Below are 12,284 nucleotides of genomic sequence, written 5' to 3'. Positions count from 1 at the left end.
TATATATATATATATATATATATATATATATATATGGAAATAGATGAAGAAGTTATGGTGCTCATGTATGGTGACTTGATGACTAAATAAGGTGTTCTTGGATCTTGGGGTGTGTGAACAGACATTCTTTTATTGTTAGGGGTGTGATCCCAAGTTTTTCTCTTAGTTAATTAGTGAGAATATAACTATAATAAGAAGAAACTCTTTGCATGAAGCAAAAAAGACTGATGTGAGCTTAAAATCCAAACATAATACAAGAAAGGATCCTTGAGAAAGTATAAGTTTTCTTCATAGAAATATGTTTCTTCAAGAAATATCAAAGAAAATATTAATTGAAAATTAAAAATTGATTGTGAAGAAAAAAGAAATATTATTTATATACATGAGAAGAGAATTACATAGGAACAAGTAGGATTGGATTGTTTTTTCCAGTGTTACTACACAGTCCCCACATCGTAGTTTTCAAATGACTATCCTACCCAAAATAACGATTATTGTTTCTTAGCTCATTTCCTTGTTATTATTATTATTATTATTATTCATTGAGTGTATTCTTCCTCCCTTCAACTCTTTACAGGAACATTCATGACAGGCGTGTTCATGCTCCAAGCATTAAGATTCTCCACTGCGATGGTCTCGCTGCCATTGTTGAACACGTACAAGTGAGCCTTCTCAAAGACTGCAATAGTTGGATAAACCCTGGATGTGATGGCAGTTCTTCCTCCAGCTCCAAAACTCTCTACAACAGAGTGATCAATCTGGAAAGAAAGAGTAATAACCAAAAGTATGTTAAGATAGTTACGTAAATGAGAACATAACAAGAGCAAGTATTGTTTCAGACTAAGATAATGAAAGGACCATACCAAACTTCTGAGCGAAAGTTTCTTGTCGGTTAAATCAACTTCAACGAATCCAGCAAAAGATGGTTTATATAGTCCTTCACCTAGGGAAGAGCTGTTTAAAGAAGCCAGGTATACAGACCATGTTCAGTAGAGGTTGATAACAAAATTAGGATGAGAACATGTGTCTAGAGAAGAGAAGAGAAGAGAAGCTATAACACAAACCTCCTTGCATCGGAGCACAGGAGAACTTTATGCTTGTCTGCTGCTTTAAATACTCTAAAGAAGACAGGAGTGAATTCTTCAAGATTTTCTGAAGCTAATGTCAAGAGTCCAAAGGGCCCCAGTCCACCAGGATCTTTGGAACCCTTTCGGCCACATACATCAAGTGCATCAAGCTTAGCCCAATTAGGATCAAAAGGCTCAGCTTTGTCCAAGCTTGGGAAAGAAAAGGTTACATCAACATCAGCCTGTAAAATACATGCAGAGCAATTAATCAGGAAAATCTCTGCTTAACTTCACTAACATTCAAAGTAAGAAACAATTGCTTAAAAAATATTGACCTGATATATTTTTTAAGTAATTGTTTCTTGGACTTAAATGTTTAATTTTTTTTAAAAGAAAAATATAAAGCAAACAGAGAAAGAAAACAAACCTGAGCAGCAGTGATGCCTTTAACTTCAACATGATCGCCATGGTTGAGCTTTTGATTGCTCAGGTGAACATTGTGCCCTCTTAATTTCTCCAATTCTACAACAGGCCACTGCAGCAATTGCTTTCCACTTGGATCTAGCCATACCTTCCTAGGAATCAACTACAACAACGCAATAAAAAAGACATGAAATGTTATTAACCAATAAAAATGACTTCTAAAAAGTTAACAATAAATTCCACCAAGCATTACCTGAATTCCTGCCCACCCTTTGTCCTTATCTTTCTGAGGATCATCAGACTCATTAGCCCAACCCCACAAAATCCTTCTATTTGTGCTTGGGTCAAAGAATGTCTTAGAAGCATAAAAGTTTCCGTAATCTAACCTAAGACCAGCCCAACCATCAACTAAGCCCTCATCAGGAAAATACTTGTCCTTCTTCTTATCGTATGTACCCATTGTATAGTATTCGTATCTTGTCATGTCTAGGCTAACCTTCAATACATGTTTCACATTTTGTCCCATAACTGAAGGATCCAACCCGTTTTCGCCGGATAATGAAACGGGGTAAAAATCTGGGCATTCCCACATACCTGTGCCCTGAACTGAATGTAACGGATGCTTAGCCTTGACCCATTTCTTAAAATCTTTACTCCTGTACAAATATGCAACCCCTCTATGTTTCCTCCTGCTGCCTATCAAAATCCTCCAATGCCCATCAGCCCACCAAGCAGTGGTTGGATCACGGAATGCACTACCATTTACGTTAGCATCCGGGTTCACTATCGGATTATCATCAGGCTTAACCCATTCACGAAGATATGGATCTGACAAGTTTGCGGGTACTGCGTAGTTTTGAATCTGACTGTTATTTTTATCCACAATACCCGTGTAGAATATAACAGGCTCACCATTTGGAAGGACCGTCGCTGAGCCAGACCAACATCCATAATTATCAAACCATTTAGAAGGGTAGATTGCAGGCTCAAGGGATTCCCAATTGATCAAATCCTTCGAAACTGAATGAGCCCAAACAATGTTACCCCACACTGCACCTTTGGGGTTGTATTGGTAGAATAGATGGTATAGCCCCTTGTAGTACATAGGCGCTGCTCATACATATTAGCACACATAAAACAATCAAAATCAGGATTGATTAAAAAACTGGAGGCCATGAAACCGATCATGTTCTTGTTGGAATGGCTTACCATTTGGATCTATTGTTGATAAATTTATTCCAATCAATTTGAACAGCACCCAAGAGCATCATGGACCAAAAAGGAAAAAAGAAGAAGAAAACAAAAGTTAGCCATCAGTGTTGAAGCCAATTTTCACTAAAAAATGAATAAATGCATCATATTTGACACAATAGCTGAACAGAGCTAGGGAGGAATGTTCCCAGCAAGTAAATGGTACAATCTTTTTTCAAGACAAACAAAAACATCAAAACCTCATGTCATGCCATTGAAAATCTTAATATTGCGCTGGCCACAATCTGTCCTGGCAATGATTAATATAGGATTATCCCGCCAGATCCCCTACTTTTCTTCATAATAATTATTTAACAGCATATGCCCCAGTCTAAACCAGTTCTTCTTGAATCTTTCCTTCTATTTTTAAAGAGAAAACCAACATGATGAAGTCTGTTCAACCCTTTTCAAGTATATATGAGCACTAGTGTTATTTAAAGAGTAACCAATACAAAACTGCCTCAGTGTCAACAAGGAAAGGATCACAGACCAGCACGTCAGCTTTGCAAAGAAGAAAAAATGAAAAAAAAAGTGGTCCTTGTAAGGATTAGCACCACCGATAGCCCACTATTTTTGCACGGCTGCATGTAGGATGCTGAATGGACAAGAAAGACTTCCGCGCATCCAAGCACCTTTCGGTGCCACCTTTTCGGAGTTTAAAAGGTTAATTCTGTAGAAAATCTAAAGACATGTGCTCAGGGGCGGAGGAGCATAGAAGATTGAGGTGTGCTATAGCCCAGGTAGAAAAATAGATCCAAAAAAACACCTAATATCTCATTTATAATTTTTTTTATTTATTTTTTTCTAAATCCATACATGTAAATAGTCCCATCTACATTATTTTTTATTAGCCTCGTGCCTTTTCATTGGGTTTCTTAGCCTTTGGCATCCAATTTTTCTTCTTACTCATTGAATAAATCTCTAGGATTTTCTATTCCGGAGAAAAGAACCCATTTTATATATCCCATTATATATATATTTGATTCATAGAAAAACGCTAAAAAATTTAATTTAAAAAAAATAAAATTTTAAAAAAATAAGTTTAGATGTGGTTACAGTTGTTTTTTAAAGTGTTTTTCGTGTCCAAATGTATCAAAATGATTTTTTTTATTTTTTTAAAATTATTTTTGAGATTAACACATCAAAATGATCCAAAACATATTAAAAAAATTAATTTTTAACAAAATATAATAATAATAATTTTGGGAGAACGCGGTGCGGTGCCTAGACGCTCTCTCTTTAGCCCCATTTCATAGCAACAAATAAATACTCAATCAACAATGAGGAGTGTAACCTAATTGGTCAAGCTCTAGGTTTGCTCCCTAAATGTCACTAGTTCGAGTCCCACAAATTTCAGGGTCACTGAAGGTTTACATAGTCGTTAACTTTAAGACCCGTAGGATTAGTCGAGCTACACGTGAGCTGACCTAATTATTCATATTAATAAAAATAAATAAATAAATACTCAATCGAACTTCATAATATTTCACGCACTTACCACATCTTTTGTCACTTGCTTAACTCCCTCAGTATATAGTATGGTTTCTTAACTCATCCTTCAATTTATAATGTGAAAATTTCCATGTATCATTAGTGAAGTGATGGAAAATAAAAAGCTTGAAACCAAAGTGTCTATTCAAGGCTTGAAACCAAAGTGTCTATTCATTGATATTGAAAAATAATTTATGTTTATTTGTTCGTAGCCCAGAACAAAAAATATTCCTGGCTTCGTCCTTGCATGTGCTATTTTCCTGTTTGTCCAAAACCTCACCAACCCGCATATTGTCGTGTACAAATTTAACTTATGGCATTTTCGATGAAATTATATACATGGAATCACAACCTCAAAACCATATATTTTTTGATGAAATTATATATATAATCAATGAATTAATAATAACATGACAGATATAAAAGAGTACAACAGGAGACGAGAATTAAATAGACTGATAGCAATATATTCTTGAAGACCAAAAAGAACATCTTAACAGCTTTGTCCAAAATAAGTTTGCAAAAATATGCGAGTATAAAGTAATAAGTAAATTTGAAATAATCTTGACTAACAATTAAAGTGATCTCTCTTAGAACAAGGGCTTGTGGAGTTGGACTATGTAAGCACGTGTCAAAGAACCATCTCAACCCAAAAGCTTAAGCTTTTAGGTGAGGTTCAAGGATATGATTTATATTATTCTCTAACACACCCCCTCAAGTGAAAGCTCTTTGGGCTTGAAACTTGTACAGACCCATTTTACCTTGTGTTTAATTTTTATCAAATAAATGGGGATGATGAGATTCGAACTCGAGACCACTTGGTCATCAAGGCTCTGATACCATGTCAAAGAACCATCTCAACTCAAAAGCTTAAGCTTTTAGGTGAGGTTCAAGGATATGATTTATATTATTCTCTAACAGCACGATGCAGGCAAAAAGAAAGGAAGAAAGAATGTCAAATTAATAGCATCTTCTTAGGAAGAAGAACTGAATCGAGATGGAGCCCTACTACCCTTAAGAATCCAAGACAAACAAAACAAAAAGGTCATTCCCTAGAAGATTAAAAAGGCAACTTATACTATATTATATTTTTTAAGAAATATATTATAGATAGTACTATTTGCATTGCATGGGAGAAAGAAAGAAAATTAAGGAGATGCTCATGTACCGTTGATCCAGTGCCTTGGAGGCTGAAAGTGATACCCAGTTCTATGGACTTGGTTCACGTTCTCAACACTAAGAGTCTGATACCGAGAATAAATCTTATGAGAAGCCTCGGCTCCATTGTTACTTAGCACAAAAAGCAAAGCAAACAGAGCAAGGACTGAGAGAGTGTGTGGCATAGCCATCATTGATATTTGATTATCATCCACGAGAGAAAACCAGGTATCACAAAGAGAGAGAACAGAGAAAGAAGAGAGTTTTTTTTTTTTTTCAATGAATAATATCGAAAGAGCTAAGAATGAGAGTTTACGTGCTTGGAGAGTGGATATATATAGAGGTTTTCTAGGCTCTTACTAGAGACTGAAAAGGATAATTAAGAAGTCTCCATCTAGACGATGTTGACCTGTACAAATATTAGTTTGTGGATTTGCTGTTTACTCGCTGACTTTGTGGATGGTTAGTTTTTATTTTGGGACTTCGAGTTGATATTTGAAAGATTCAAATATCGGTCCTCGCTTTGCTATTTATTTGGATTGTAAATCACAATATTCACATAAACGTTTATAAATATAGTAATTACTAAATCTGTTGACCCGTGCTGTGTCATGTTCCCTAATACTTTTTTATCCGTTAAAAAATATATTTTAATTTTTTTTTTAAAAAATAAGAATCAAAATGAGTATGATAAATATACAAGTCAAGTCAAAAAAACCTGGAACAACTAAGATTTTATTCGCTCATCTGAACTCATAAAGTGTGCTTTTTAGAGGATAGAGTTTCCTCGAATATAAAAAAAGAAGTCAAGTCAAGTTATGAGTCTAGTTGCAAACAAATCTAATATAAAATGAAGATATTGAAAAAAAAACAATAAAAAAAGATAAAAAAAATCCTATCAAACCAGGTATGTAAACTAAACTCTACAACTCAAATCATGCAAATGAGATAATCTAATAGAAGACAAATCAAAAAATATTACAAAACTCAATTATAAAATAACCTGATACTGAAGGACAAGACATAACAATTAAATTAAAAAAAAACAATTCTAAAAAAAACCAAGAAAATCTAGGCTAACTCATCAAACTCATGGTATCGGTGATGAGACCGAGATAAATGAATAGAAAGGAAATTGAAGAAAATTACGTAGCCTAACACTGAAGGATGAAATTGAAAAAGAAAATTAATTTTCAAAAAATCTAATGTTAAAGAATGGAATCATAAAAAAATATCAATTTAAAAGATTTGCTAGTAAATTCAAGAAAGAACTACAAAAAAAAAAAGAACTAAGATAATCCATGTCATTTTAAAAATTAGTGAAAAATTCTATAAAAAACAAAAAAAAATCAAAATAATGGAGCTCAATCTTTAATTGAATAAATTTTAAAAGATAAAACTGAAAAAACATGAGTTTAAAAAGAAAAAGAAAAAGAAAAAAACAAACATAGATGAACCTCCTAAACTTTAAGTTAATATCTAAAACAAGTAACCCACGGAATTCTAGATCCAAACTCAATCAAGATGTCTAGTTTCAGCCAATTTAATATTGAAGATTGAAATAAATTTTAAAAACTTACCATAGTAAAAAAAATAATAATAAAAAGAATGAAGACCAAATTTGTTAGAGGAAGAAAACTTAAGAAGGATGAAATTGTAAAAAAAAAATCAATTTAAGAATATATCTCAAATAAAACAAATAACAATTAAAAGACGGAGGACCAAATTTGAAAGTTGAAAAAAGTTGAAGGGGTGAGACTGAAAAAAATTCAAATTTTATAAATTATTTCAAATAAAACAAATAGTAATCAAAAGAATAGAGACCAAATCTAAAAGAATAAAAAACTAAAGGGCTTCTTTAAATGTTTTTAAGTGTAGCAAATAAATCAAGGGGAGAGATAAAAGAAGGGGGGAAAAAGAAAAGGTCACCGAGAGCTAAACTAGAAGATGCTTGGATACACATGCTGCCTTATCGTGGAGACGATGCCGAGATGAATCAAACGCTATGGTGGAAGGCGGCATTTGATCACTAGACGACCTTGCACACGTTGCCCGAAAAGCACGAATAATATTTTTTTATGTGTGTGGTTGCCTCCCCTTTTCTACATGTCACTCATCTATATATAATAAAAAAAAATAAAAAGTAAAAAACTTCAATTTAATCCCAATATATTACCTTATGATCAATTGAATTTCAAGTCTTTTAATTTTATCAATTTCTTCTCAAATATAATCAATATTTGAGCATTTTAATCCTCCATTAATTTGATATTTGACGGTTGAAAAATCTCATCTATTTTGCATACAATATTTAAATGCTTTCGAACGCATGAAAATAAGCCCAAACTTGTCGTAAAAGACAATTTTAATATGAAATTAAGTAAATTTCCTCAACTTTTTAATTTATAAAAGCTAGTGAAGTATAAAAGGTTTATTGTAATTTAATATTAAAGTAGTCCTTCTGTGTATAATAGGACTCATTTAATTTGGTGTATATGATTGTTCAGGTGTCAAGAGAAAACTGGAGTAGAATTTCTCTACCCTTTAATATTCTATAGTGTACAATCATATGTGAAGAAAATTTTGATTTATTTAGTAAAAATAAGGCACACTTACGATGTCTAATTTCACTCACTTTTTAAAGGACAATTTATTTTTCTAAAGATATATTATTTCACCAATAACAAACACACACGATATGACTTGTACATCTTATATCCAAGTAAATCTAAGGAATCAATATTCTCCAGTTAGGAATAGAAAAGGCTTTCATCTTGCTATACTCGACATAACCTAGAAAAGAATCTTTATAAAAAAGAAATCAATAATTGAGATAAAATCTAGAAGAAATAGATTTCTCAACTTAAAATAAATTTTAATACAAGAGAAATATAATTTGTTGCACCTGACATCGTATTGAGCTTATAAAAATAAAAGCTTGTTTGAGAATGAGGTAAAAATAAAAAGAGAAGTCACCATTTAGTATTATGATCATTAAAAACCCTAACTAATCTTCAAAGATCTGAGGTAAGGGACTAATCATGCTGGAGAGAAGATACTATCACCGTAAAGTATCCTATATTTATTACTAATCTTGTCTTTTATTTTTAATAGTTTGTTGTGTCTAATCTATTAGTGGTCTATTTATATGGTGATACTAGGTTTATTGCTATAAGTCAAACTCTTGGTTGAGGATTAAATTTAGTCATTCTATGTTCCGATTCATTTTTTCCTCTCAATTATTATCTTTCAGTAACACGTGGTGAATTGATATTTCTAAGGCCAGTCACTCCTGATTAGGGCCTGTGACTAATTGCCAATCAAGTCATGTTAGTAAAGGATTCATGGGCCTATATTGGGCTCATTGAACCCATCCTAAATCTTAGGAAAGGTCTATAGATGGTGCCTCGATGAGATTCACTTTTCCTATAACACCTAGTTTCACTCGCAATGTTTGTTGAATAAAAGGCTTAATACTCATGATTCATACTTAGATGTAATCGGTAAATATTAGACTAAATTTTTTACTAATACTCATCATTTTGTTATCGATGAATATTAGATTGATAATTTTATTAAAACTTTTGAATGACACTTAGGTATCATTGATGAATATTAGATCGAAAAAATAATTTTAAAATGATGGTATATTTGAAACAAAGAAGCAGAGGTGTTATTCTCCGTAATATTCAAAATAACAGTTCTCTATAAATCTATCATCTCAAATACTACGAGTGGATAACAAAACATTTATTCATCATGAGTTTGAAAAGAAAAGAATTTTTGGGATGTTGACTTTTTGAAAACCTTTTAATTTGGGTCAAACTTTTATGAGTTTTATAAATATGTTATAAAACTCAAAATAGATGCATGCAATATGAAAAATATCTTTAGATTTTTTTAAATGCATACATAAAAATACTAAAATGACATCAATAGTTAGCTAAACATGTGTAAATTAAAAAAAAAGTGCAAGAATATGTTTTTTTTTACTTTTTAATATGTGAGAGGGTTGACCATATGTATAATTTGATGGTGATAATTCTATTTTTTATGTTCTGAATGATGAGGATCATGTGATACTAATAAAATGGATGAAATTGAACAAGGGTAACCATCCACCAAATGCATTATAAACACATAAGAGCCCTAATTTTGCATGCATAAGATTACAATAAGTAATAAACACAAACACATACACAAAGCTAAAATCAAGTCTAAGCATGTTATTCCACATAATCCTTACATATGAGAATGGGTATGCAAGATTAAAAGATTTGGTCAATATCATTCCAACACAAAATTAATCCAATAAACATCGCACCTCGTAGAATCTCTTCACAAAACATATCAAAATCGATAATAAAGCAAGATAAATATTCAAGAAAGGTTTTAGGTTTGAAATGGACTTTCTAAGGGTAAAGGATTGAAAGGGTATGGAATAATGGCAAAACTTGTTGGAAAGAAGAAAATCAATGGCGATGTATGATTGCCACATGTTAGGAAGGAGCTGTCAGCTTTGATGTTTTGTTCCACGTGCCACTAGTGTCTGAACAACATGTGGAGGAACCCGTAGGGTGTGCTAGACCATGCTCCTTCTTTCTATGATGGAGGTGTAGGCCACCTCTCATCAATGACGAAGATCTAACAATGTAGAGCCATGATGGTTACGACTCTTTCATTTTTGATGAAATAGAGGTTATTCTTTTTTTTTCTTCAATTGAGAGATGATACAGAGGTTGTTGGTTTTGATTGATCAAGGAATTTTATAAAGGGCTTCGAGGTGAAGAAAATGGTGGTGTTTTTATTGAAAATAAAGTTCATAGGTGAGAGAAATCAATGGGGAAGTTTTGATTTTAAAGAGAGAAAGACAAGGTTAGAGTTTTTATGAGAGAAAAGTAGGAGAATATAAATAGTGTTCTTCTAGGGTTTATTTCTTTATATTTTAGCTCATATTATCTCAAAAATATTTATGTTGGCTAGGGTTTTGGAGGAAGAGATGTTGAATAATGTTTTTTTTATTATGGTTTTGATGGAAGAGAAGATGAATGATGTTTTTTTGGTTAGGGTTTTGGTGGAAAAGATGATGAATAATGTTTTTTATGTGTGTGGTTGCCTCCTTTTCTCTACATGTCACTCATCTATATATAATGCCCAAATCTTGTCATCTTCTCGTTAGCTATTTGGTCCCTAGGGTACTCTTTTTTATTTTGATCCTTTATTTTTCTTGTTTTTAACTTTAACTCATTTGTTTATTTTGCTCCTTGTTTTACTTTTGATTTTATTTTTGGATTTTTTAGAAAAGAAAACTTAATGTCAATTCGATATGAAAAGTATCAAGAATTATGAAATGGATGTAAATACATCAAAAACATATTTTTTAGAATTTGATTTAAAAAAAACGTTGAAAATTATAAAATAGGAATAAATGCATCAAAAACATATGCTTTTTTACATTTTTTTTTTTACATTTTTTGAACTTTTTGAAAATATTTTGAAATTGGAGATCAAAATCAGGTTATGATAGTTGTCTACTCTTTACAATATTTATAGTACAAAGTCATGTAAGCAAGCAAAGATCTGCATATGTGAAAAGGTAATGGAATTTAAATAAGCACAAAGTAATGAACCAAGAAAATGAAATCATATCTCCTTAGGATACATCTTTAATATAATTCAAGTATTTTTTTTTAATTCTAAAATCTACTTTATACAATGATTTTAACAGTTTCTTCTTTATACAATATTTTCAGTAGTTGCCCTTTTGAATTAAATATTGATTGAAAATTAATTTTTAATCACTAAATAAAGATCTAGGTTTGAAATTAAAAGTATCGAATCTAGCCTTCACAATAGCTTCATCAATTTTGCATGCCAAGGACTTATTAGAAAGACTATCTATAATTTTATACGGAAATGTTTTGTTTTCCTATATTTTATAATATAATTAACCAACATGTTAATTGATTACACTAAATTGGATTAAATTTTGTAGTTTTTTCTTCTATAATACCTCAACATGATATAAGAATGTGAGGGTTCTTAAGAATCAATTTTGTTTTTATAAGAGCCAGTAAAAGACAAAACAAAAGAAGATAAAATAAAAAGATTTTTCATTTGTAAAAGTTTGGAGAATGGAAGCTAAACTTCCTTTTGGTTAGAAGTCGTAGTTAATAAATTAGAAATCATCAAAACATCCAATAAATCATTCAATACAAATATAATTTTCAATTCTAATTATCTAATTACATAATCAACCCTAAAGGTTTTTGCTTTTCCAACTCTCTAAATTTTCACTCATGGTAAAGTAAAGTCTTAGAGCATGTGGATCCTTTGCATTTATTATAGCGCTCTCATTTTGTTAATTTAACTCTTAATATAGGATCATTTAAGTCTTTTTTTATTTGTTAGTGAGATAGATGAATTCTTGAAAAGACTCTTCAAGAATTTTCAATAATATAAAAAAATTAAATAAAGTTTGCTATTTATACAATGAATACTTTAGATTTTCTTGATTTCTATCTAAATTAAAAATGTATGAAATAAGTATATTTCATAGAATCTTTTTAAAGTGAAAACAAAAATCAATTCTTTTTTTCCTTTCCATTCATTTATATTTCTTCTATTTTGCGATTTTTTAAATATTTCTTCAAGACCTTAATCAATTCTTTTTTTCCTTTCCATTCATTTATATTTCTTCTATTTTGCGATTTTTTAAATATTTCTTCAAGACCTTAAGTGATTGTTTTTTATCTAACATAAGGTATGCGAGGATCTAGGTTGTCTTAGTAAATACTTCTATAAAATATTATATTTCGTATAGAAATATATTTGTTCAAGAAAGACCTAAGAAAATATTAATAAAAAATAAAAAGATTAATTGCAAAGAAAAAA

At 31.2% G+C, this 12,284-nt stretch overlaps 1 protein-coding gene across 2 annotated transcripts; it reads right to left on the bottom strand.

Annotated features, from left to right (window-relative positions):
• Positions 1-563: 563 nt before the first annotated feature.
• LOC133676609 (beta-fructofuranosidase, insoluble isoenzyme 2-like) lies at positions 564-5,584 on the bottom strand. 2 transcript variants are annotated; one of them, XM_062098314.1, is made up of 7 exons: positions 5,401-5,584; positions 2,700-2,708; positions 1,744-2,600; positions 1,495-1,653; positions 1,065-1,309; positions 864-954; positions 564-758 (listed from the first exon to the last, which is right to left on the bottom strand). In XM_062098314.1, the coding sequence occupies exons 1-7, from the start codon at positions 5,582-5,584 to the stop codon at positions 564-566; spliced, it is 1,740 nt and encodes a 579-aa protein (XP_061954298.1). The 2 variants fall into 2 exon arrangements, with proteins under 2 accessions (XP_061954298.1, XP_061954299.1); XM_062098315.1 differs by lacking the exon at positions 2,700-2,708 and having other exon boundaries at positions 1,744-2,603.
• Between the last annotated feature and the right edge of the window lie 6,700 nt (positions 5,585-12,284).

Source organism: Populus nigra, chromosome 17 (assembly GCF_951802175.1).
Source record: "Populus nigra chromosome 17, ddPopNigr1.1, whole genome shotgun sequence".
Lineage (NCBI taxonomy): Eukaryota > Viridiplantae > Streptophyta > Magnoliopsida > Malpighiales > Salicaceae > Populus > Populus nigra.
The sequence above is the reverse complement of the archived record's forward strand: the minus strand, read 5'-3'. Positions and strand labels throughout refer to the sequence as shown.